The sequence below is a fragment of the Belonocnema kinseyi genome, chromosome 10 (assembly GCF_010883055.1).
Source record: "Belonocnema kinseyi isolate 2016_QV_RU_SX_M_011 chromosome 10, B_treatae_v1, whole genome shotgun sequence".
Classification (NCBI taxonomy): Eukaryota; Metazoa; Arthropoda; class Insecta; order Hymenoptera; family Cynipidae; genus Belonocnema; species Belonocnema kinseyi.
Genome location: NC_046666.1, coordinates 66,181,685 through 66,209,670, shown reverse-complemented (window position 1 = coordinate 66,209,670; position 27,986 = coordinate 66,181,685). Strand labels below are relative to the sequence as shown.

Here is a 27,986-nt window from a genome sequence, read left to right as displayed (position 1 = left end):
AGGGGAAGACATTAGCTTAGAAAAATGGAAAACTCATTTTGAAAAGCTACTAGGAAGCAAGGGTGAGAAAAGTCAGAATAATCAAGAATCAGCGAGAGATAGAGACAAAGAGGGTAAGGGGAGTAAAACTGAAAACGAGGGAGCTCCAGCGAACAGTAGAGAACATCTGGATGAAACCGAAAAGGGACTTAATGGAAAAATAGAGTTTAAAGAATTCTGTGAATGCATAAAAAAATGAAAAGAGAAAAAGCGCCTGGGGAGGATGGGGTACCAATAGAATTTATTGCAGGGATGCCAAAAGTGTGGGCGACAGAAATGCATGAAGTAATAAACGACTTATGGGAAAATGGAGTTATTATTAAAGGTTTGGGAGATAGCCAGAATAGTACCAATATTTAAGAATGGCGACGAGGACGACGCGGAAAACTACAGAGGAGTTTCGCTGCTAGATTTAGGTTACAAAATATTAGCGGCTATAATGGATGCAAGACTAGGGGAATGGGTAGAGGAAAAGAGATTGCTCAGGGAAAGTCAGGCAGGTTTTAGGAAAAAAAGAAGTACCAGAGACCACATCTTTGTCTTAAATTCTTTAATAAACAACAAGTTAAAAAAAGAGAAAGGAAAGCTATACGTAGCATTTATAGATTTTAAAAAAGGATTTGATACAATAGACAGAAACATACTTTTTGAAAAACTGGAAAAGGTAGGAATCAGTGGCAGAATGCTCGACATGATCAAGAGCATTTATAGGAACAGTTTCAACGAGGTAATAACTAAAGCGGGAATCTCAGAAAATTTTAGAACAAATATAGGGGTAAGACAAGGATGCCCCTTGAGCCCGACCCTCTTTAACATTTTCTTGGACGACATAGATGATGAGTGGACTTAGCTATCGTTTCCGATCACGCGGATGGTATCAAAGAAATGTTAAAAACGCTGGAAAGATATGCTGATAAGAATAAATTAGAAGTGAATGTCAAAAAAACAAAGGTGATGGTGTTTAAGAAAAGGGGGTAGGAAGAAATTTAGAGAGGAATGGAAATTTAAAGGAGAACCACTCGAAGTAGTAGAAAAGTTTAAATATTTAGGTTTTTGGTTTTCATCGGGCGGATCGTTCAACAAACACCTAGCAGCCCTAGCAGGCAAAGCGCAAAAATCTATCAATGCAGCGTGGGGAGTGATGAAAAGGGCAGGAATAAACGCGTTAAAGAGAAGACTTTACATACTGGATGTATTAGCAAAAACAGGAGCGTTTTACGGGGTCGCAATATGGGGATGGAGGAGAAGGGAAGAAATAGAGAAAGTACAGAGTAGATATGTTAAAATGATTATGGGATTGGATAGAAATACCTCTGCATACATCTGGAAAATAGAGTCAGGAAGAAGAAGCGCGGAAATCGAGACTAGAAGAAGGGCGAGTAACTATCTTTATGAAATATTAGAAATAGAGGAAGATAGGTTACCAAAAATTTGTCTAATGGAGGAGATACGAGGTTGCATAAACGGTAATCCGTCAGCCTGGGGAAAGGAATTAGTGGCAGCATTAGAAGAATTAGGAGATGGCGAGACATTGGGGATGATATGGGAAGGCAGGGATTTGGAAGATGTGTCAAGGAACTTAGGAAGAGGAGTCCTGAGGAAAATGGAACAAGATTGTCCGACCGATTGGCAAAAAATTGATATTTCAAATTATTGTAAAGTATACAAAAGTATAACAGATGGGATAGAGAGGGAAGAATACTGGGAAGCGAAAGATATCAAAGGAATAGATAAGGAACAGTGGGCTAGGCTAAGATGTGGTAATGTGGGTAAGGCAGGAAATAAGGGTTATAAAGACGATTGTCTTTGCTGCTTATGTGGGGAAGAGGAGGAAGATATATACCACATTTGGAAATGCAAAAAAGCTAGGCAAATCATTGATCGTGAAACAGTCGAGGAGGTGCATGAGTGGTTGATGATTGGTAGGGGGTCCGAGTATACAGATTTTACTGACCGGTTATGCCAGAATTTGAAGGAAAGACCGTGCCCCGGGGTGTGCAAATATGCGAGAGCTTTCGAAAGATTAGCCAAAGAGACTAGTCAAAAGAAAAGTTAGAGTCGCGAGGGAAGATCGGGACAGCGAAGAAGCGAACGTATGCTAGAAAATAATGTAAATATGTTGGAATATAGCGCAGAGGAAATGCATAGATTTAAGAAAATGTAAAATAAGAACTTTGATCTATGTACAAACACAAAAAGTGTATATTTGGAAGAAATAAACAAAACAAAACAACAAACAGTGGAAATTATTTTAATTTAAGTCATACATATTGATAATTGTTTTTCTGTTATTTATACATCAACATTTTTCCTAAAAAGTTTCTAAATTTTTTGTTCGGAATCTTCAAAAAACTACATATTGTTTAATACGTTTAAAATTTTTTTGAGGTTTCCAATTATTTTTTAACCTTTTAAAAACTTCTAAATATCTATCAAACTTACTCGAATTATTTCAGTTGATAATTGTACAATTGATATTTATTCATAATAAATATTCCGTGAAAATTAATTATTAAAAATGAAAAAATAATTCTGAATTTCCGCAGGATTCATAATAAAATTTCTCATCTTAAAGCCTTTCAAAATACTTAAGAAGCATCAAAATATTATTTTGAAATCTTCAAAAATCTATATTTAATTTTGATTAAGAAAAAAATATTTTTATTTTTTAAAATTTAATTTCAGCCTTTCAAAATACTTAAAAAGCATCAACATTTTATTTTGAAATCTTCAGAAATCGATATTTGCTTTTGATTAAGAAAAAAATATTCTTATGTTTTAAAATTTAATTTCAGCCTTTCAAAATACTTAAAAAGCATCAACATTTTATTTTGAAATCTTCAAAAATCTATGTGTACTTTTGATTAAGAAAAAAATATTTTTGTGTTTTAAAATTTAATTTCAGCCTTTCAAATTTCTTAAAAAGCATCAAAATTTTATTCTGCAATCTTCAAAAATCTATATTTAGTTTTGATTAAGAAAAAATTTTTTTTATGTTTTAACATTTTAATTCAGCTTGAATATGTTCAAAACTTAATTATCTCTCAACTTACTTAGATTTTTTCTAAATTGAAGTCTTCCAAACTACATTTTAAAAAGTTTTAAATAAAAAATGTACGCTTAAAAAAGAAGATCTAAAATAAAAAATCGGCTGTTGGAGATTCAAATATAGTAAGTGCCATTTTCTTCAAAATTGAGTTAAACACGTTTTCAGATTTCATTTAAGTGCATGTTGAAACTTTAATGAAAAGTTAAAACATAGAAAACGCCTTTTTTTGCTTTGCCCCTTAGTATTTTTTAACCACGCACAGCCTAAATGTTTAAGTAAAAGATTTTAGAATTACGCATTGTAAACTGATTAACTAAATTTCACAATTCAAAAAGTTAATAATTGGACTTAATATTAGGTATTTTCACTTCAATCAACAGCTAACTTCACGTCGTAGATTGCTGAGGGGAAAACAAGGGACCAAATGCATGGGATTTAGTTCATTTTTGCTATTTTGCTAATTGTATTGTATAATTATGTGATATGAAAAATGTGATATTTCAAGTGATTAGTGGTAAAGTTTTTCTTCTAAAAATTTGTGAGATTTCCGGTCATCTCCCGGTCCATTGACTACCCTGCAGAATATTATTTATATATAAAAGATTTCAAGGGATTTTAACAAATTTCTAGAGATCTTTAGAAAATAAATGAATTTTTAAAAGTTTTTAAAGTATTTTTAATGATTTCTATGGATATTAGTTATTTCATGGAATTTCACCATATTTTAGGGATCCATAAGATTTAAAAAGAAATGATAAGATTTGCAGAGATTTCTGCAGATAAAAAGAATTGGCGATTTTTTAAGGAATTTTTAGAGAATTTTAACAGATTTCAGGGATTCTTAAGGATTTCAAAAGTTTTAGGGTATTTTAAAGGATCCAAAAGGATTTCACGCGATTTTATGAGAGATGTATATATTGAATGATAGATTGCAAAAATAGTTAATCACTTGATTTACCATTCAAAAAACGACATGGCACTATTTTGCTATAATTTATCCAAACTTATGCTATTAATGACAATATTTTTAATTTCTCAAATGGATGCCGGTCAAAATTTCGAAAAGGAAATTTCAGATAAGTTTGTGTACGATTTTCTTTCAGATTCTTTCCAAGATCTGCAACCGAAGTTTTCCGTTTATATCTGAAAGGACTAATTTGTCCCAAAAATTCAAATTAGTGCCTTGTAAATCAACTATAAATGAAATTAACTGCATTTTTTCTTAAAATTTTATATTCATACTTATCAGCAATTTGTAGAAAGAATCGAATGCAGATCACGGAAAGATTCGGAAAGGAATGGAAACAAATTGGATAGATTTGGGAAAGAACTTTCTAACCGAAATTTCGAACAGGGAATCTAAGGCCTGCAATTGTTGGGGAAATTTTGTCCACTTACCGTTAAATCATTAATAGCAACAGCAGCTACTGGCCCTGCATGTCCTCGAAGTTGCCTCACGAACAAACAGCGCGACAGATCCCAAATAATGGCAGTACCGTCTCTCGATCCGGAAACAATGACGTTATAAGCGGGACTTGACGACAAACAAGTAACAGCATCAGTGTGTCCATAAAGGCATTGTTTTATTGATAGTTGTCGCCTTGCGTACTCCCAAACAGTTACCACAGAACTTGTTCCAGCAGTGACTATAAGCTTCGACGATGGACAGACACATGCTACGATTTCTCCGCTGCTTTGCATCATAGTTTCGCAGACAAATATCGCCTTATCACTGTCGTAATTACCTATTCTCAATGAGTGATCAGCAAAACCCCAAGCAACGTACTTGTTGTACGTAGGGGGAATCAGCGTTTTGTTTTGCTCGACTGCCAACACCGACTTGTCGATGTGAAGAATCTGCCCAACGGGACTTTTCAGTTCTACTGTTGGAAGAAAAAGACTTGCTAAATTGCTACTGTTACAAAAAATGTACATCCAAATTGAGACCTAAGTTTAAAGCGAATACTAATTATAATGACCAAACCTTTTATTGGCTGAAGAGAGGGTTTCAAGTTGTCAAGATTATGGAAGAAGAGTCTGTCAGAGGTTGTGATACTAAGACCCGGGGTGATTGGTCCTGGGTCTATGACACTTGTTCTCTGATTCATTTTTTTGGCTGGATGAGATTTCTTGAAAAGCTGCTTTGGAATTTGGCCAAAGTTATTGATGAAACCGATTGTCGCGTTTTTCTTGAGAGGATCGTCAATACTGAAATATTGGGAAATTTATTTTAGGGTGGCGATTCGGCGGACGATTTCAAATTCACGGCCATTTCCCGGTTTTCCCCGGTCCAGTTTTCCAATTTTCCCGGTCAACTAAAAGTAACATATTCATATTTGCCGCAAAATGCAAATATTTATTTCAATTCATGGCGTTCATTCTAAACATCCTTTAATACATGAGAGCAAAAAATGTAAAATAAATGAATTTTCAAATAAAATTATGAATCTTCAAATAGTTGAATTTGAAACCAAGAAGACCAATTTGCAACTAATATGATGCATATTTAGCTGAAATTCAGGGTGGCCATTTTTGTTTTAATTTTCGTCTCCCGGTTTTCTCCCGGTGAATATTCGTGATTTCTCCCGGTTTATAAAAAAATTAGCTTTCTTTGTAAATCCCACGGGTTTTTCACATATATTATAAATTGCGGAAGTCGAAAAATGCCAGTACACCTTTTTGCAAGAATTTAATTGATTTTTAAATCATATAATAAGAAGGATAATGAAATTGTTGTGTCTTATAAAGGAAAGTACAGATAAGCGTTTTATTGCACACTAGAAGCAAATTCATATGCGCAAATCACGCGTTCCTGTACCTGAATGTCTATTTATTAACATGAAAATATGCAAATTTAAAAATCCATTATTAAACCAATTTTTTAATATAAGGTTTTTAATATTTTTGAAATAATAGTTAATAATGAATAATTTCGAATTGCAAGCTTTTGAAACTAAAAAATATATACCAAAGATTTTAAACCATTTAAATAGAAAAAGGAGTTGAATTGTATAATTTCTTAGTCAAAGCGATAAAAATTAAAGAATTGTTATTTGATTTCGAGAATGACGAAATTAGAATGATCTTAGATTAAAAACTTTAAAATATGACAATGTAAAAACGTTAAAAATGGTATATTTAAAAATCAAATTTTGGAAATTTGAATAAATTTGAATAATTTGAATTCAAAGTGATTAAAATTTGACAATTTAATATTGAAAACTAAATTGAATCTTTCAAATGCCAAGCTTGTAATATTCTAGAATTTTAAATTGTCATGACATAATAAAATTACAAGTCAACATTAGAACTGATTACAAGATGTTTTATAAAATAAAAAACGAATTAAATTATTTAAAATAAAAACCTTTTGAAATATATAGCAATTTTAAATGGAAAACCTTAAAAATAAAAAAAATGTATACTCCCAAACGTTGAAACTTAAACGAATGAGAACTTCATTTAACAATGAACAAAATTTTAGTCACAAAAAATTGTGTTATTAAAACTTTTTTATACTTAAACACTTTAAAATTTCAACTATTGGAACTAAATTAAAATCGCTTAAAATAAATGTTGTCAAATCATAAGTTATTTTTATTTTCACCATGACAAAATCCAGAATTTTAAATAATGCGAGACATATTGTTACCCTTTAAAGTTCGATTATTTTAAACGCTTTAAAAATTATATAATTTCTAGTTAGAAACTTTCAAGAATTTTAAAATGCGCACAATCTCCAGGTGTGACATTTCTCTCCCGGCTTTATTCCGGTTTTCTCCCGGTGCAAGTTTTTCCCGGCTTTCTCCCGGTTCTCCCGAGTTAATGGCCACCTTGGGGATTTTTAAATTTGCAAGCGTAAAGATTAATTTTAAACAATAAGATTAATTTTAAAACAAAAAGATTAATTTTCTACCAAAAAATATACAATTTTCAACAAAATACAGGTATTTTTAACAAAATACTTGAATTTTCAAATAAAATAATGAATCTTCCACTGAAATAGTTGAATTTTGAACCAAATAGATGAGTTTTCTAACTAAAATGATAAATATTTAACTGGAATAATGGAATTTTTAACTAAAATGGTGAATTTTTAAATAATAAGCTTAATTTTCAAGTAAAAATATTAATTTTCTACGAAAGTATACAATTTTTCAACGAAATACAAGAATTTTTAACGAAATGCCTGAATTTTCAATTAAGGAGACAAATCTTCAACCAAATATTTCAATTTTGAACTAAAAAAAAAATTTCAACAGAAAATGGAATACTTATATTTTTAGTTAAAAAAAATTAATTTTCAACCTAACTGACGAATTTTTAACTTAAATGATGAATTTTCAACTGGAATAGTTCAATTTTAAACCAAGTAGATGAGTTTTCAACTAAAATGATGAATATTTAACTGCAATACTGGAATTTTCAATCAAAAAGATTGATTTTTAAAAAATAAGAGTAATTTTCAAACAAGAAGTTTAATTTTCAACCAAATATTATAATTTTTAAACAAAATACTTAAATTTCCAATTAAAGAAGACAAATACTCAATTAAATAGTTGAATTTCTAACTAAAAAAAGGAATTTTCAACAGAAAATTGAAGATACATTTTTAATTAAATTAACTAATTTTCAACTAAAATGAATCTTCAACTGGAATACTTGAATTTTAAAACAAAAAGATGAGTTTCCAACTAAAACAATCAATCTTCAACTGAAATAGTTGATAATGAATTTGCAACCCAAAAAATGTGAAACTTGAAATTTTATCTTTTTTGGGAAAAGATCAATTTTCAACAAAAATGTAATAATTAAATTTTCTGTTGGAGAATTTAATTCTAAACCTAACTGATGAATTTTCTACGAAAAGACGAATTTTCCACAAAGTACATAAATTTTCAAACAAATAGTTTAATTTAGAATAAAAAATCAAGTTTCAACCAAACAGTTGAATTTTCCGTTAAGAATCTAATTCTTAATAATAATAAAAAAAAACGTATTTTCAGCAAAATAGTAAAATTTTCTACAGGAATAATAAAATTTGTAGTACTAAGTAGCTAATACAACTGGAGTAAACTTCAATCTTTGAAGTACAAGTAAAAACTTACTTGTAAATATCAACGTTGCCTTCGTAAAAAAGATGATGGAAGACATTGACAGCCTCAACGGCTCCGGGGCCGTTTTGCTTGCATCCAAAAATCAGATCTATCCACTGATGAAGATGCTGCGAAACATAGTCGCATTCTAAAGCCAGTCTATGTACTCTGATGAATTCTCGAGGATCCTGTTTCGCCCACGGCGGGAGAACAATATCCCCAAGTAAAACGCCGCTTTGCTTGGAACCCAGGTCAAAGTTATTGGAATTGATAAGAAACTCGGGCAAGTAGAAAAACTCTGGAATGAGTTCCTTAACATCAGCCATATTGTGCTTTGAAGCAGAGAGCCAGGCTTCCTTTACACTATTAAACATTCTATCCGCCAGGTCAAAATGTCCGCCTTGAAGTCTTAGAAAATGTTGCGTGAAGGGCTCCATTCTCACCAAATACGAGCAGACAATCATCGCCGAGGAATAGTGAGTTCCATAATGATATGGCGGAGTCTCTCCATGTGGGTCATCCCATTCTTTGTACCTTTTCTTAAACTGCAAAAGTCTTTCTGGACTTTGTGCTCCCATCGGTTTACCAAAGTCCCTAAACGTCATGGGATCCGTTAAATCCAATTCCTCACTGTCATAGTCAGCCAGTATCCAAGGGAAAATTGGATACTGCATGAGATCATTGTAACTTCGACCAGCTAGTGTATTCAAATGCATCAAATACTGAAAGTTTGATATCTCGCCTCTCACCCACCTTTGAGTAACAGAAGTCTCTCCGATCAAGTTGGAGAGCAATCCTGTTGCTTGTTCCACATTTGCAGTTCTTTTCTGACCAGCAACAGACTGCTGTGCGCTATCAGCGATGGCAGTAGCAAAGGTCATGAATCTCTGATAAACTTTGTTCCGTACCTTTCTTGGAAAAGCGAGCAAATAATTTCTACCGTCTCCACTAAAAACCTCCAGGGCCATTGGTTGTAGGAGATACCTTCTCTTGTGCACCTCCCGGATATCTTCATAATTAAACTTTGAGCACTGCCGCATAGCTCTTGATCTTCTAGGTGATCCTGGCGAAGGCAAAATCGGCTCATAAGCTTCCGGTAGACTCTCAATGTCTCTAATTTCTCTAGACTTGAGCAAAGTGAACCCATCTATTACGTAAAAGTGTTCCTTGCCAAATAACAAAAGCCCTTCGGTAGTGTCCAATCCTTGTATCCTCGCTACCCTGAACATGTGACTAATCTTCTCATGCTCTTCCAATAATCTAAGCAAGGTTTGATTATCAGGTACCACGGTCTGGTTATTTTCCTCCTCCTGTTCAATATCTTCAGGCGCTTCATCTGGCTCACTCGCGTGTCTTTCCAAAGTGCAAGGTACCATTGGAGGCTCGCTTTCAGTCGAGGTTTCGTTAACATTAAGAGGTGTGTCATCTATGACTGGGTCTCTTTCTCTCTCAAACATTCCCGACGAGTTCCCCAGTTGTTTCAAATAGTAATCTTTGCTATCAATACTCGTCGCTACTTTGTACTTGAGTTGCTTGTTATCAGGATGCTCCAATTCAGGGCGGTAGGGGTAGTGGATATAAAAGAGTTCATTCTTCATCATCTTCTTCCGCATTCTGCAAGGGCCTTCAGTCATATCCAGCATCCACTTGTCTAAAATAGTTGGCGTGGGAGGTCCCCACAATCCTCTCTCTCTCGTCAGTTCTGTTTCAGTCTGCAACCACTCTTGGTAAACGTATCGCTGCGTGTGCTGATAAGTCTGCTGATACTGGAGTCGCTTGGATGCTGCCAGTTCTCTCACTAATCCAACCTGCTGTTCCGTCCACTGAGCGACGGTATTTTGATGCAACCTGAGTCTCACACGAATCGACTCCTCCTTTCTGACCTTTGTTCTACTCGCGAGTCTCGTCAAGCCACCAGTCACCTTCTGGATCTTGGACTGGATCTGATTGTGCAATTCCCAGGGAACTCTGTAGGACGATTTTCTCTCCAAAACCACATAGTTTAACCAGAGCCTAGTAGCTGCTTCGCAGACTTGTTCTCTCACTAAAGACAACTCTGGTGCGCGTTCGTTTCCTACAGGAGTTGGAAGGCTGACTTTGAAGACTTCTTCGATCGCAGGCTTCTTACAAGCGTAGAGTTCCTCCCAGACTCTAGTAGCCGCAACGGTCATCAAATTGTGACCTTGGTGAGCTGTTAATCTGTCGTCGCTACACTCGACTTGTGGGTTGACGTGCCAGGTCGTTTTCATATTTGTGTCGAGCATTATTTTAATGTCCGCTGTTAGCTGAAGTAAACAGTAAGTCAGGCAGCCGTAGAATTCGAGTTCGTGGTTGCCAGCACCAAAGACTAGAACTCTATGTTCAGTTAATTTATGAAGAGCTTGCAGCACTGACATTTGATCGGGAGTGGACTCTGTGGATCTAGACAGGAGAAAGAGGATCGTTCGATTGAGACAATGGTGAAGAGCTTCCATGCTGACAGCTCCCGGTCTTCGTTTCGCTTGTCCGATTAGCTTGACAATAAAGTCAAAGACCTCGTGGGGGTCTTTGGTTAACGATCCTTGCCAAAGTTTGTCTACTATTCGAGCGGCGACATAGCAGACGTTGTTGATAATGTTGTTTATTGATCCGCCTGGAACAACTGGTAGAGCTGCTTGCTCACCAATTAAAACGTCTGCTGCTAACAAATGCTCCATCAAAATAGACAAGACCTCTGTTTGAAAGGTGATCTGCTGCCCAGTGGAAGCATGTTCAGGCCAAGCTTCGAGAACGAGATCTATTGCGGGTGGGGACTTTGCAGACACAGTTAAAGAGAGAGAATCCACGACGATTACTCGCAAAAAGTCCAGGACAAACTTTCGTACTGGATGCTTTGTAAGGCCGACATCTTTTGAGGGAGATCTGACTAGAACTACTGGTTCGTCATCTGCTGGAGTACTTGCTCCGCTACTGTCTTGACTGCAGCTCAACGGCTTTGGAAACAAAGTCCCTGCCAATCCACCCAGAACTTCAGCTGACATGAACACCTGCATAAAGTCTGTAAAGTTGTGATACAAGAAGAAGAGGAACTGTATTATCGTCACGGGATAATCGTGAAGCCACTCTGGTAGAGTGTCTGGAGAATTTGTGAAGCGATTAACCATCATGCGAACCATTGTCAGCAATGTGACTACAGCCTCGGGACACAGATTGATGCGGCTGGCGTAAGATGAGAGGGAATGATTTGCTGGCATCCCAAACATAAAGTTCCAAACGTTGTCCAGGTCTAGTTTCGAATCAGCTGGTAGCAATTTTATTGGCTGTCCCATCATGAGAGCAATGAACAAGAAGTAGAGTTCTGGAACGAGATCCACGTGTTGTGGAAGCAACCACCCCAAGTGTTGGAATCCTGGAACGTGCAGACCTGTGGATTTATTTTCTCCTCCGGATACTTGCTGATTGCAGCCTATAACGTCGAGGAAAGTAACAAGATTATTAAGAGCGAGTCCGTTACATAAAGTAATGCCTTCTCCTGAAAAATGAATCCAATGACCCTACGCATCGTTTACGTGAGAAAAAATACCACTTACCGAGAGCCAAGGCCACCTTGTTATGGTCTGTGTATCTCAGCCAACCACCGTTACTAGTTCCTTCCCTGAACTTTAATAATATCGATTGTACCGAACAAACGGCGACCAGTATTCGCAAACCCCAGACGACAGTACTGCTGTGAAGACCAGGTTGAAGGAAGAGTAAAACCCAATCCAGTCCTAAAACTTTTGCTACCTCATCGCACATGCTGAAAATATTAAAAATTTGAATTGCAACTTGAATGTAATAAATTCAATTTCTCAAATGTTATCCTGTAATGCCGAGTAGAGGGTTATAGAGAGTTTAAGTGCTCGACTCAATTCTCACGAGAATGAGAATATGCTCGAAAATAGGCTCGACCTTTATGTGCTTTGAGAAGTTAATGAGAATTTATGAGCATTTTCAATCAAATAGTTTTTTTTCTTCATAAAAAGATCATCTTTCAACCAAAAATAGAATAATTAAATTTTCAGTTGCAGCAATCAATTTCCAAATAAAAAAATAAATTCTTAAAATAATAATTAAATTTTAAACACAGAAGATGAAATTTCTACCAAACAAGATACAGTTCAACCAAAGAAATCAATTTTTAATCACAATGATGAATTTTTTATCCACAAAAAGGATGAATTTTCAACAAAATAGTTTTTTTTCAAACAATGAAATGAATTCTTCATAAAAAATAAAATTGTTAAATTTTTTACAAAACAGATAATTTTTTAACGAAAAATATTTAATTTATATAAAAAAATGTATTATATCAACGAAAAATCGAATAGTTAAAGTGATTTTTCAACTAACATTATAAATCATCAACTAAAAGAAATTTTCAAACAGAATAAATGTATTTTTAATTTAAAATATCAATTTCCTACAAAAAATAAAATAGTTAAATTTCCATTGAGTAAAATAAAATTCCGACCAAAATAGAAACGAATCTTTAACAAAATAGTTAAATTTTTACCAAAAAGATGAAGCTTCAACTAATGAGAGTACTCTTCTTCCAAAAAAGACGAATTCTCAACAAATAGTTGAATTTTCAGCTCAAACAGATACATTTTTAACTAAAAATAGAATAGTTAAATCTTCAGTAAAAAAATAATTTTTTAATAAAATGTAAATTTTCAATGAAATAGTATAATTTTTAACGAAGAAGATTAAATTTTTTATCGAAAAAGTTAAATTTTCGACAAAAAACCTAACTATTATGATTTTAATTAAAACATAAAATTCTAAATAAGAACAAACTAATTTTCAACCAAAAAAATTGAATTTTTAAGAAAGCACATTAATTTTCAAATAAATATTTTAATTTTTAAATGACTTTTCAACCAAAAAGATGAACTACTCACCAAGCAGATTAAATATTCTCCCAATAAATTCAAATTTTCAATAATATACAGGGGTTTTAAACCAAATATTTGAATTTTTATGTTAAGAATATCAATTTTGAACCAAACATGTACGAGTTGATCTTCAGCTAAAACAATTAATGTTCAACTGAATAATTAAAATTTAAACGAAAAAATTTTTTCAATTAAAGCGATCAATCGACAATTAAATAAATCAATTTTCAACAAAGTAGTTCCGCTTCCGAGTAGTTGAGTTTTTAACCAGAAAGATGAATTCTCGACGAAAAGCGTTCCATTTGATATTTCAATTAAAAAAGATTTTAAATTTATACCAAAAATATTTTAATTCAACAAAAAAGGTTAATTTTTAACAATTACCTGACCTGTACCAACTCTGTAATTAAAAAAAAAAATTATACGTTTATTTCACTCTAGAATGTTTTTGTAAAAAAATATATGTATTAATTATGATATCTATTCGTTTCAACAATAAATACTTTAAATTCTCTTCTATGCTCTATAAATTCTCTATTCAAACTTAAATGCTGAGTATATTCTCGTGAGCATTTGCTCAACATAAATTCTTGGGCTTTTAAGAAATCTAACATAGTCTCTTCTTACTTTGCATTTAATTTACAACCGTTGAATAAAAGAGAATGCAAGAGATGCAGGCATCGATTTCTGAGAAGAATGTTTTCACCCTCTACTTCTTTGCATCCTTCACCTTCTCGTGGAACCAGGTGTTTTTCAGAAGATAGTGGCAGTGTCGATACTATGTACTGTCCAAACCTACAATAGAGAATGAATAACGCAAATATTTAATATCACAGTTGATTATCAATCAATTTTAGAATGCAGACCTCACAGTCCCTATGGGATAAATTATAGGAACCAAAGAGTACTTTTTATCACACACAAAGTATACTTTTTCGCTCAAAGGGTAAGAAATGGAGGATAAGTTTATAAGATTTCAAAACAGCTCAAGCTAAATCTAAAATAATTCAAATGAATTAGGAAATGTTTTTTAAATAAAAAAATTCCATTGATATCCATAAAATTTGAATGAGTTTAGAGGAATTTAAGGTAAAGGAGAAGAATTCTATAAAATTCATATGAATTGAAAGTGAATTTACAAAAAGATTAAAATCAATTGAAAAAAAAAGTTTAAATATGGAAAAGCTTAATTAAATTCAGTAACTTTGAAATAAGCTTAGAAAAAATAAATGAGAATTAAAAATAATTTGACGAAATACCTAATTCAAAAAACTCGATTGAATTGACTAGAGTGGAGTAAATTTAGAAGAAATTAGATAAATTAAAAAGATTTAAGAGAATCCGAAAGAATGGAAAAGAATTGAGGATAAATTAATGATAATTTGGGGTGAACTACAAAAAATAATCTCAAATCTGTTCAAATCTTTGAAACCATACTATTTTCTAACAAAAAAGTGACTAATGACTACAAAAAGATTCAAATGAATTGGAAAATTATCTTAAAAAAGAATCCATTTGTTTTAGTAAAACTTTAGTGGATTTATAGGAATTATGGGAAACGAGAAGCATTCGATGAAGTTCATAAAAAAATCAAACTGAATTGAACAAATTAAAGAGAATTTAAAAGAATTCGATGAAATGCCTAAGAATATAAGGTGAGTTTTAAATACTTCAAGATGAATTAAATAAAACGTTGTAAAAATCCATTGAATTCGGTAGAATAGAGTGAATTTAGAAGAATTCAAAAGAACTTAAAACAAATTCAGGATAAATTAATAAGAATTCAGGGCGTATTTCAAATGAACTGCAAAAAATATTTGAAAATATCTTAAAATGTTTGAAAAGCTACGAAACTTCTCACTGCATATGAATAAATTCTTCGAAATCCATTAAAATATTCTAAAGTCCTATGAAATTACATGAAATCTGATGATACTATCTGAAATCCTGGAAAATTATTAAAGTACCTCGAGAGCTCTTGAAACCTCATAAAATCATTGAAATCCCGAGCTATCTTTAAAAATATCTTTAAAACTTATGTATCCTGTACAATCCTTCCATTAGCTTCTGAAATTCTAGGAAATTCTTTACGACCACATGCAAATTTTTTTAATCTTGTAAAATGATGAAAACCCTTGAAATTGTTTAAATATCTTGAAAATGCCTTGGAATCTTTTAATATTTCCTAAAATATTTGAAATCCTTTGATATCTTTTGAAATTACTTGAATTTTTTCAAAAATCTTGAAAATGCCGGGGAATCTTTTATAATGCCCTAAAATATTGCAAATCCTTTCAAATCCTATTAAATTACTGAAATCAATAAACAATTAACGGATATAAGTAATTTAAAGTAACCTTAAATATTTCAAATACTTTTTAATCTTTTAAAATATTTTAAAGCTCTTTAAAATGCTAAGGTATTTGTACAAAATGCCTTAAAATATTTTAAATCCTTAATCATGAATTAAGTTAATTTTCATTTTAGAAGAATTCAACTGAATTAAAAAATCAAAAGAATTCCAAAGAATTAAAAGAATTCAGGATAAATGAATAAGAATTAAAGGTGAATTCCAAAAAATAATTTTAAATCTCTTCAAACATTTAAAACCCAAAGAAATATCTTAGTTTCTTAAATAAATTCTTTAAAACCCACTAAAATATTATTAAGTGTCGGTAAATTCTATGAAATCTGGTGATATTACTTAAAATCCTGGAAAATTTATTAAAATACTTTGAGAGCTTTAACAAAAACACTAATAATCATTAAAATCCTCGGATGCCTTATAAAATCCCGTGCAGTCTTTTAAAATACCATAAAACCTTATTGATCCTTAAAATCGATCCATATCTTCTGAAATTCTAGACAATTCTTTATCCTAAAATATTGCAAAAGCTTTGACATCCCTTCAAATTAATGACATTATTAGAATTTTTTTAATTCCCTAAAATATTTCAAATTTATTGAAATCCTACAAAACATCTCACTTCTCTTAAATAAATTGATTAAAATCCACAACAATATTAAAAATACCATGAAATTTTATAATGATATTGCCTGAAGTCTTGGAAAATGTATTAAAATACTTTGAGACCTGAAAAATCCCTGAAAATAATTGAAATCCTCGGAAATATGATAAAATCCTGTGAAATATTTTTAAATATCTAAAAACTTTATAGGTCCTGTGAAATTGTTCTACATCTTCCGAAATTCTAGAAAATAAATTATTCGAAAATATTTCAAACTATTTGTAATCCCTTCAAATTAATAAAATTAAGTAATAATTCCCTGGAAACTTGATAAGTTCCCAAAACTATTTCAAATTAAAAGCTCTTGAAAATGCCTTAAAAGTTTTTAAAATATCCTAAAATCTTTTTTAAAAAGTGACGTTATTAAAACTTTCATCATGAGCTGCACATAGGGTATTATAGGAACCATACCTTAAAAATAGGGTAAATTAGAGACCTTATCTGAATATAGGGGTATAATAAGGGGTATAGGGACCGATCTGTGAGGCCTGCGAAAATATAAACAAGTTTTCAACAAGTAAAAGATTACCATAAAAGATCAGCCTGGCGTGGCTGACTCAAGAGAATGCTCAGCAATGCTAAAAGCACTTGTCTCGTCGAATTTTGCTTAACATCTCCCAAAATGTGCAAGAGTTTATGCACCAACTGCAAGTCTCTCATCAATCGTAAATTGGTTCGTTTTTCACTAGATTCTGCTATCAATTCATACAAATGTTCCAGAAGAGAACGCAATAATTCTCCGGGTGCTTCATGCCAGACCTAAGAAGCAAAAGCGTCATTCAGAGTGTTACTTTGTCGCACACAGTGAATCCCATTTACCTATATTTATAATCATTCGTTTCCCACCTGCAAGTCGCACAAAAGATCCTGAAAAGCAGTTACGTTTGGAATCGCACTCGTTTCTCTTCCACTGTCGACCGTTCCTACCAAACTAAAAGTTAGGTGAAGAATATGACTGTTGAGAAGGGGACACTTTCGTCTAAGTAACATTGCCAAAGTTTGATATCCTCTGCGTCTATCCATTTCTTGTTGCGCTGCTTGATTTGATCTCACAACGCAGACCAATGCTTTCACAGCAGCGTATAAAGATTCCACGTCTTGCATCATTGCTATCATTCCTGTTGAAAATGTAAATTTCCTGTGTAAAATTGAATTTTAATCCTTTTAACTTAATCATGAAGTTGGAAGAATACATTACCTAGCAACACTGAACATCCGCCAACGTTATCAATCATGATTGCAACAGGACGCGGATTGAAAACTCGGACACCAAGATATCCAACAACTACACCACCCAAACATCTTGCCGGACCACTCAGATGACCAGCTGAATTGTGCAAAACTCTTATGGGTGTGGCGTTTTCATGCGAAGACATGCCAAGCTGTAGAACATAGTTTTATTAATTATCAATTACTTGTTGAAATTAATTTTTTTTCTTCAAACCAATAATCACCTGCTTAGCGATTGCTTTATTGTCAGCTCTTCTATAGACTTTACGAATTTTTGCTAACGTGAGTGTTGATACTGCTTTTGCATTCAAGCCAAAGACAACCTTTTCTTCAGAGACGAGTGATGTCAACGGTTCAGGACCTAAATAATGCAAAGATTAATATTTGCCATCTGACCAAACAAACTGCAGAGTTTATGCGCACTTACCAATGAGCTGTGGGGCTTGCAAACTGCCCATATAATGCGGCCCGAGTTTAAATAACGTAGCTATGCTTTGGGAATTAAAAACCTCTTCCACTAGGTGACAAGGCCCTTGCTTCCAAGTTAGTTTAGAATATCGACGCCAACATGGTGGCGTTCCAATGTACCCGTAGACTGGAGCAGCTACAGTTAAATTTGCTGCACCGCCTCCAGGTGTTTGTGATATATAATGAAGCTAGATGTAATAAATTGATTCGATTTCAATCACAAATTTACAATTTTCATCTCTTCCAGGTTTCTCTTTATTACCCTTCGGGTTTAGAAAAAAATAAAAAGTTACCTTCTGACTGTAAATTTGCTGTCCATCCAGATACAATGAAAAGCTCGAATTTTTCAAAACAGCACGATTTAAAACGATTGCAATGTGATGCCACTGTCCTTCGTGAAGTAAATCTGGACACCAGACTCTTGCGCCACATTCTTCCGTTCCCTCTGGTTCCCATTCGCCAACATCTAAAGATATGTTTATATACAAGTGAGAGTAAAAAACTGAAAGGAAGTTTATTCATACTAGGGTGGAGAAATAAATTATATCATTAAATTGCACCCAATGATTAAGTTTAATCTTGAGGAAACGTACTTAAATTACGTAACCGCTCGCAGGGAAGGGGGTAAAGAGGAGGGGGTCCTTCACTCATGTACGTAATTTTTGCAAATTTGCAATCATTTTCTCTGGAAGATTATCTTTTTAGTTATACATTTTATCATTTGGTTACAAATTTAACAATTTTCTTAAAAATACATCCTTTTTGGTTGAAAATTCTACTGTTTCGTTAAAATGTCGTCTTTTTGGGTTAAAAATTCAACTCTTTTTGTAGAAAATTAAACTTTTGTTTAAAATTCATATATTGTTGCTGATAAGTCAATTGAAATATTTTTTGGATAAAAAGTATTTTATCAGAAAATTTGTCTGAAAATTTGTTGAGTTTAAAGCTTTTTTTCAGTAGAAACATTGCATCTTTCTTAGATCAAAATGCAACAGTTTGATAGAAAATTCAACAATTTTGTAAAAAAGTCAACTTTATGGTTGAAAATTCTGCTGTTTTGTTAAAAATTTAACTATTTTGGAGAAAATTTATTTTTTGTTTGAATTTAATGTTTTGATGTTGAACAGAGAACTGAAATTTTTCTGGATGGAAGTTGAGTATTACAAAAAATGTATCGTTTTTTATAACAAATTAATCTGTCTTAGTACAAATTTCATCTTTCTTGTATAAAAATGTAACTATTCGGTAGAGAATTCAACTATTTTGTTAAAAAATTCATCCACTCTAGTTGAAAAAATTCGTTTGTTTGGGCTGTTTTTATTTCAACAAAATTTAAATTTTTTCATAAAAACTTATCTCTTGATTACAAATTCATATTTTCACATTGAAAATTCAACCAAAATCTTTTTAAATAGAAAATTCAACTATTATTTAAAAAATGTATCTTTTTGATTTAAAAATGTATCGCTTTTAGTAGAGATTTCAATTTTTCTTATGAAGATGAAGCTTTTAAGTTAAAAATAAGTATTCTTTGCTTGAATTTTCAACTATTTTGTTTGAAATATTTGGTTGAATCACTCTGTAATGAAATTTTTGTTGTTGAAGATTTATATTTTTAGTTCAAAATTCATCTCTTTAGTTGAAAATTTAACTGTTTAGTGAAAACCCCTTTTCTTTGGTTTAAAATCAATTTTTTAAGTGAAAATGAAACTTTTCCGTTTTTTTAAGATTGATCCTTTTTAGTTGAAAATTCTCCTTTTTTGGTAAAAAAAATATATATAATTTTATTTCTTGCTTGCATGAAAAATCTTTACTTGTTGAAGATTTATCTTTTTGGTTTGAAGATTCTTTTTTTTATATAAATTTCTTTTCTTTTTTTAAATAGAAACTCTGACACTTTTTTGTTTTAAATGTTAACCTTTTAGCTAAAATTTTCAACTATCATGTTAAAGATTTATTTATTTTGCTGAAAATTCAAGTATTTTGTTAAAAAGCCACCTTTTATGATAAAAAAAATTTTATTTAAAATAAATTAATAAAAATCAGGGAATTTTGAAAATGAAGTTCTCGGAAGCCCTGCCTAATTCTACAAGCAATAACTAGCAAAGCATTTCTAGAAACTAAAAATTACGTACAGTAAGAGCGGGGGGGGGGGGATGTTTTGTTAGGGTTTGTTACATAGAGGAGGGGGTCTTAGATAGGGTCTATAATCCGTTACGTAATTGAAGTTAGGCCCCTGTGTAATACTTGAGTCTATTGCTTTCAGTTTGAGTCTTTGAATGTGACTCTAAACTCTATATATTTGCATACATAAATTATAAATTAGTTATAAATTAATTATAAATTAGTCAGAAATATATTTCAACTACTGAATCATCATACTTTGAGGCAGAGGAGTTTCCTGGGTAGAAACAATGATAGCTTTATCCCTTGCACTCAAAACAGCCGTAAGACATATCAAATCTTTCGACGAAGAAACACTTCGGACCAAAGTCAGCAGTCTCACACAGTGCGGGTCTGTTCTCGGATCACTAAACTTATCCACACATATCCAAGTACTATACGTTAACCCAGTTTGTGGTGGAAAAGGTCTATCTCCTGAAAATTAATTTTAAAACAAACAGTTAATATTGGCTCGTATCATTTCCCAGATAGTGCTATATATGAAATCGTTTTCATTTTTAATTTACGATACTATATTATTGATGAAAAAGTAAGTCTTTTAGTCTTTTATGTCAAAACGAAAACCAAGTTTGAACTTACCAGATCCAATACCACCAACAACACTGTTATCAGCAGACACAACCGTAGGTGGCGTGATACTCTGCGGCGCAACACTCGGAAGATACAAGCAAGCAAAGCCTTCAGCGTTCATATCAAACTCAACAAACGGAGGCAACGTGCAGGATCCGTGAGCCCTAAAATCCTTTGGTGTCGTCATCGACACGAGAGTTTTAATCCGAGTGAGAGGAACTGGTCCACCTTTTGGTTTATTTTGCTCAACATCATCGAGGGATATGCAACACAAAGGATCTCCCAGTCGAAGAAACTCCCTCAAATCTCTTGGTTCCAAAGCCTGAGCCGCAAGGCGCTCGATAATATACTGCAACGGTTGATGAAGTGGATGCGTTTCATCCTGAAGAGCGATTCTCCCCATGGATAATAACTCTCCAGCCATTCCAGCCTCGCACATTATTTGCTGATTTCTCTCCGAACGAACCAAACTTTTTATCACCTCGGCTACGTACAATTGAAGTGCGAGAGCGATTTGAGGACTCGATTCATCTGATATCGAGGGCAAGAGATGCAGCATCCCAACTACGATTCCAGGATGGACAATAATAGGCTCTGGAACTGGGGGATTTAAATTGAGAGAATTTACAGCGCTTCTTTTTGCCGCAAGGGGAGAATCCACACACTTTGGATGCTCAACGCTGCTCTGTCTGTGACTTGGTGACCTCATACCAACTCCGGCCAAATTTGGCTTATCAAAGGCATCGAGTGCGACGTCATATAAAAGCCGTAAAAGTAAACAAGCGTACCCAAGCGACTGTGGTATTTCAGTTGGAAATGCTGGATTGAGAGTGCTGCCGGTGAATAAAGCGAGCAAAGTGTTGTGGAAATTGTGAGTCGTTGCGACGTCTGTTTCAGAGAGCTTTATTTGCGTAGAAAAGCAGCCTAGAAGTCGAAGAGTGTCGCACAAACTTGATTGGCAAATTTCATGATGAAAGAATTTCGCGTTCGCTGGTTCGAAGCGCATGGCAGTACTTATTGTGTGAAAAACGACGTACAATAGAGTCAATAATTGAGATTCATCCTGCGGAACTTTGTTGCAAGGTTCACACGCCGGAGGTCCGAGCTGACCTTCCAAGGAGACAAGAACGGACATGACATAAACGAATCCGCCGACTTTTCGGAAAACGGTCCTTGTACGATGAGATTCTCGAAGGCAGGCAAGGAGAGACTTTAGTATATGAGTTTTTAGAACGAGAGCTGTTGGGGGTGCTGAATGCATGACTCCCAATAAAGTGGCCATGTCGTCATCTCCTCCAGCTGTTAGAATTAATTCTCGCACGATTCCAAGAGCTTGGTAGCGACAATCCATGTACGGAACAAGATTGTGTGCACAGCGAGCTCCTCCACATTCCCTGAAGACGTTGGCATTTTGAACATTGCCTGCTAATAAAGTTGTCAGTGATTCCATTACCAAAGCACCTAGTCTTTCGTCTTCTGGGCTTATTTTATATTCCAAGCCCTGGTCCTGAGCAGCTTGCTTATCTTTTAAAATCGTAGCATAGCGATGTAGACACGTGACAAATACTTCCAAGAGACCTACTTCTCTGTAAACATCCTTGAATATGGTATTGTGTCTCAAAATGTTGATGAGAGTTTCCATACACATAATACTGCAGCTGATTGAGTTGTGCGTCTTCAGCAATATCGAGAGGGATATGAGTTCCTTACAAGGCACAAAGTTTAATTGAAAAACTATAAATTCTAAGAGTTGAAAGAATTTTCTCTGAATCTCGGGGTTTTTCAAGTGAATCTTTTCAGCGAATTGTGAAAGCGTATTCTGTCCTTCAAGAATAAAGTAATTCGCATTATCGCTGTGGTAAACGCTCGAGATGGCGTCAAGTATCGTGCAGCATAAAAGAGGCGAATTGGATTTTACAAAGACAGACTGCAGTACTTGAAAAGCTTGAATATTGCGAACACTTCCGCCTGAAAGGGAATGATAGAATAAGTATAGATTCGAAGTTCATGAATTATTCAGATCAGAGGCTGCGGAGCCCTAGGGTCACAGAGAGCGATGCCCCCCTAGAAATCTTCCAGAGACGGGAAAAGTCTTTATTGCCCCCCTCCCTGAAACTGAATGATTAAATTAATCGTATCATCGGAAATGGAAACCTTTCAATTCTTTCTTGCTTTGCTCAATCTTTGAAATCTATCTAGAATCTTTGTGAAATAATAGAATTCTTTCTGAAATCTTTTAAATCTATTCGTAGTCTTAGCAAAATATTTGAAATATTTGTAAAGCTTCATAAAATCTTTGAAATATCATTGCAACCTTTGTCAAATCTTTACGAAATATTTGGTAATATTTGTGAAATTATTATCTATCTGAAATCTTTGTGAAATAATTGAAATCTTTCTGAAATCAGTTCAGTTCATAATTGATTTTTTTTTTTACATATTTGGTAATATATGTGAAATTATGGAAATCTTTGTCCAATCTTTGAACTTTATCTGAAAACTGCAAAATATTTGAAATTTTTTTTCAATATTTTAAATCTATCTGAACTCTTTGTGAAATAATACAAGTGTTTGTGAAATAATAGGAGTATTTGAGAAATCTTTGTAATCTATCCTAAATGTTTGAAAATATTTGAAATCTTTGCTAAATCTTTATGAAATCTTTGCTAAATCTTTATGAAATCTTCGGGAAATAATTGCAACTTTGTCAAATCTTTGAAATATTTTTGAAATTATTTCAATCTTTGTGAAATCTTTCGAAAATTAATAAACTCTTTGCGAAATCTTTCGGAACTTTTTAAAAACCTTTGCGAAATATTTGGAATATTTTTTAAATATTTGATAATATTTAGCAAATTATTGAAATCATTGTGAGATATTTGAGAAATGATTGAAGTCCTTGTGAAATCCGAAATATATCCGAAATTTTTTAAATCGTGGTCATAAATCATTGAGGAAATAAAAAATAAATCATTAAGAAATCTTTGAAATCTATCTGCAATCTTTGAGAAATAATAGAAGTCTTTCTGAAAACTTTTAAATCTATCCAAGTCTTTGCGAAATATTTGATTTTTTAAAAATATTTGAAATCATTGTGAAATCTTTGTCTAATCGTTCATATCTTTGTGAAATCTTTGTAAAATCTTTGCGAATTCTCTAAAAATCTTTGCGAAATATTTGACATTTTTGTAAAATCATTAGGAAATCTTTGTTCAATCTTTGAAATCTATCTGAAATCTTCATGGGATGATAGAAGTCTTTGTGGAATCTTTCAAATTTATCCGAAATCTATCAAACCTTTCTGAAATCTTTATGAAATCTTGGAAAAATTATTGCAATCTTTGTTCAATCTTTTGTATCTTTCAAAAATATTTTTGAAAAATCTGTGAAATCTTTGGTTAATGATTGAAATCTTGTGCAATCTTTGAAATCTTTAACAATAAGAATTTTATACCATTATTTATTTTTTTTCAATTTTTAAATAATATAACATTATTATACTGCGTCCAAATTCTAACATTCAATAGTATAAGTCTATACCCCTGCCACCCTCTTGAAAAAAGGCTCCGCCGTTTCAGATTCAGATCATATTCTTCGAGCAGATGAAAATAAATTACCTCTATTGCTGGGTTGTGGCAGAGTAAAGCCGAATATTTGAAAGAGAGAACCCATGCTTGCTTGACTGGGTTTTAACTCTGTATGTCCACACATTGTAAGAGAGGCCAGCATTAAAACCAAATTTCTTATGGCATCCTGTGCTTCGGCCCTGTTGTCTTGTTCCAATCTCAATGGAGCATGTCTGAAGTACAATTCAAGTATTAAAATTGAAAATGTTTACTAGTTCAAGTAATCAGTAAGATTTTTAGAAAAACTAACTTTAAAAGAAATTCCGATAAAAATATATAACCCTGGCAAGCCCGGAAGTCGTCTAGAAGCATTTGTGAAACTTCGCTCGAGTCTTTAAGGAAGCAAAACACTGTGACAAACATTTCAACCACTTCAAGTGGAGCCAATTCTGGGACTCGCTGCATGTTGTCAATACAAAGAGCAATGCATCCTTTATCTGTGAAAAATTTTAAGCAATTAAGCAATGTGTATTAAAATATGAAATGGTAGATTACAAGTATTTAATTTCTTACTATGAATGTAAGACACAACATTCTGGGTAAGACCGTGTCTTGACAAAGTCATAAGAACTTCTGCGGCACTTTTTCGCCACATTACATTGTACTGGGGACACAAGCTCGTAATTGCTGAGAAAAGTAACGTTAAGTCATCTTTTCGAGCCAATTCCTCAGCTGGGTAAGGATGACTGCAAAGTCGCACCAACAACTGCAAAAAAATGTGTATTACTTTTAAAGATTTACAAATTTGTCCTATTTATTAAAATTACTGAAAGAAAAAATATTTTTACTTGAACAAAAATTTTTTGTAACAATATCCTTCGCTCCCTGGGAGTGAATTCACTGTTTGCGTCAGCAATATCCGCTTCTTCTTCACTCATTTCGGGCAAATCGAAGAACAAATAAAGGCATTTCACCAATGTTGAAGGTACAGATGCTGTGGTCATGGCCTTTTCGAAAAAGTCAATTAGTTTTTACTTGAATTAGTAATTCTATGAAGTACTAATTATGTATTAATTAAAAAAATTTTAATTCAAGGTGCATATTTAAATTTATATTCATACTTGTATAAGTGAAGTTTCTCCAGCGGCAAGTAAGTTCAAAGCTGAGAGTAACATCCAACCGTTACTCGATTCCTCACTATTCTCAATTTCGAGAAATTTAACTATAGCGCAGCTCGCTGTTTCTGTACTCTGGTTGCTCGCTCTTTGTCTAATTTCTGACACCATGAGTTTAGACACTTGCTGAGTGAACGGTAAAATATCCCAGAATTTTTCGTTCATATCGCCAGAGGGACTAGATCCGAATACCTGAATTATACATTTTTATTTATATTTAAAAGCTTTTCGGATTATTTAATTTAGCAATAATACGAAGTTGTACTACTATTTCATTAGCTTTTTTGAACGAGGTCAACAAATTTTTTCCTATTAAATAATAATAAATTCAATTAAATATTGTAAAACATATGTGTGATAAATTAAATAACATACTATTCAAAAGCTTGTCAATCTGTCTTTTCTTTCCGGTCTTAAAATAACCACAAGATAAAGAAAAGCGAGAAGAAATTTGCATATGCAAGCAACTTTAAATTCCATTGCATCGTACTTTTATATCTAATTGGCAATTTTGCAACTGTATTTTGCAAAAAGTAAGTTTAAGACTATCTCCCCAGTCCGCACACTTTAAAATATTGTATAAACGAAAACTGTGATATTTTTAATTTAAAGAGACATAAGAAACCATAGAAGCACAAGAGCTTGCATAAAAAAATGCATGAGCGTGAAAAAAGCTAGATAGGTATGCCAGGATAGAAAAGGGTCGCGACAAATAGTTCATAAAATGAGTGTCAGTAGAGTAATTAGTAAATGACGCCTGAAATAAAAGGCCTTGGATACTCATGGGTCCAATGGGGAGCTTCACATGATGCCTTTATGAGGCTTTTCACTTTTGGTGATCGCTAGAGAGATCATTGGCAACCTGGGTCGTCACAGTGTTTAGTCCGGGAGCCAGGTATGGTCTCGTGGCCTTTTCAATTCCGATGGAGCCACCAAGGTTTTTTTTAATGTATTTTGAGCCGCTAAATCCGAATTTTTTAGGTGGCTGTTCGTCCGAGTGGTCAGTTTTTTGTTATTAAAATTTTTAAAACAATTAAATAAAAAATTGAATTTTTTGACAAAAATATTTTTTTCAGTTTCTTTAGCATATTTTGAATAAAAAAGGTCCCTAGTAATTTTTCTCCTAGACCCATACTTTGTGAGAAAAAAATTGGCAGTTTAAAAAAAGTGATTTTCTCAGTTTTTGACGCTTTGTCAGATATACACCATAAACTTTTTTTATAATCTGAGTCCACGCTATGCTTCCTTAACATGTGTATTATTATTAAAAATTATTTCCAGTTCGTTTAAACAAATAGCTTTTGAGTGGGACGAATTGAAAGTTCCAGGTTTTCCGAGCCATTTAGCCATTTAGCAACGGTGGCCGAGGAGTTCGCCAAGGCGCGAGTGACGCGGCGGTATACGCTCAGTCAGCTGCGCGCGCTCGGAAAACCTTGAACTTTCAACTCGTCCCACTCAAAAGCTATTTGTTTAAACGAACGAAATTCAATTTTTCAATTAGTTGTTAAAAAAATGTTAATAATAAAAAACTGACCACTCGGACGAACAGCCACCTAAAAAATTTGGATTCAGCGGCTCAAAATACATAAAAAAAGCCTTGGCTCCATCGGAATTAAAAAGGCCACGAGACCATACCTGGCTCCCGGACTAGTTGCGGAACGAACCTGTTACTTCACTAAGTAACATGGATCTTCAGAGCGAGTGATGCAGTGTGCCTAATTGAATTTTATGTGTAGGTTAATTCGGGTATTATTGAATTTTTAAAATAAGAAAGGTCAAATTTTAATAAAAAATTTAATAACTAAACTTTTAATTTAAAAAAAAAAGTTATTTTAAAGGATAAAAAAACGAATTTTGTACCAGACAGTTGATTTTTTTTACTACATTATTGAACTCTCAAGAAAAAAATTTTGAATTTAAAATAAACAACAGTTGAGTTATCCAATCAAAAATATGAAATTTTGATAAAAAACGTTAATTTTATACCACAAAAGATTAATTTCCCACTAAACTAGATTAACTTTCGACCAAAAATATAATAGGTAAATTTTCAAATACTAAATTAATTTCTCAAACAAAGAGATGAATTTTAAACTAAAATTTTGAATCTTTAAACAAAAAATGCATTTTTAAGAAAGTAGTTCAACTTCAAAACCTAGTTGTAGAAAATTGAAAATGAAAATGAATTGAAAATTGAAAATGAAAAAGATTAATTTTCTACTGAAAAAATTTTTTTTAATCAAATTCAAGAATTATCAACCAAAAAACTGAATTTTCAACTTAAAAAAAAAGAAGAATTTTGTAACAAGAAGATTAATTTGTCGCCACAAAAGACGTTTTTTTAAGAAAATTCAAGAATTCCGAACCAAAAAGTTGAATTCTCAAACAAAAAACCAGAATTTTTAAACAAAAAGATTGATTTACGAACAAAAAAGACGAATTTTTAATAAAATTCCAGAATTCCGAACCAAAAAGTTGAATTCTCAACTAAAAAAGAAGAAGTTTTAAACAAAAGCATTAATTTACTAACAAAAAAGACGAATTTTTAATAAAATTCCAGAATACGCAACCAACAAGTTAAATTTTTAACGAAAAACATAAGCTATTAAACAGAAAGATTAGTTTTCTACCACAAAAATGCATCATCTAGAAACGTACTCAAAA

At 32.9% G+C, this 27,986-nt stretch overlaps 1 protein-coding gene across 1 annotated transcript in view; it reads right to left on the bottom strand.

Moving 5' to 3' along the window:
- Positions 1–27,986, bottom strand: part of LOC117181179 (WD repeat and FYVE domain-containing protein 3) — a 51,573-nt gene that overhangs the window by 14,937 nt on the left and 8,650 nt on the right. Inside the window, exons 3-21 of the mRNA XM_033373747.1 lie at positions 25,269–25,514; positions 24,996–25,154; positions 24,721–24,913; positions 24,458–24,644; positions 24,199–24,380; positions 20,591–22,549; positions 20,210–20,425; positions 18,121–18,293; positions 17,787–18,015; positions 17,584–17,720; positions 17,328–17,511; positions 16,976–17,247; positions 16,659–16,888; positions 13,728–13,895; positions 11,754–11,962; positions 8,197–11,629; positions 5,073–5,296; positions 4,487–4,971; positions 1,464–1,518 (exon numbers count right to left, since the gene is read on the bottom strand). Of these exons, the coding sequence (XP_033229638.1) occupies positions 1,464–1,518; positions 4,487–4,971; positions 5,073–5,296; positions 8,197–11,629; positions 11,754–11,962; positions 13,728–13,895; positions 16,659–16,888; positions 16,976–17,247; positions 17,328–17,511; positions 17,584–17,720; positions 17,787–18,015; positions 18,121–18,293; positions 20,210–20,425; positions 20,591–22,549; positions 24,199–24,380; positions 24,458–24,644; positions 24,721–24,913; positions 24,996–25,154; positions 25,269–25,514 (8,941 nt within the window). The remainder of the gene's footprint in view (positions 1–1,463; positions 1,519–4,486; positions 4,972–5,072; positions 5,297–8,196; positions 11,630–11,753; positions 11,963–13,727; positions 13,896–16,658; positions 16,889–16,975; positions 17,248–17,327; positions 17,512–17,583; positions 17,721–17,786; positions 18,016–18,120; positions 18,294–20,209; positions 20,426–20,590; positions 22,550–24,198; positions 24,381–24,457; positions 24,645–24,720; positions 24,914–24,995; positions 25,155–25,268; positions 25,515–27,986) is intronic.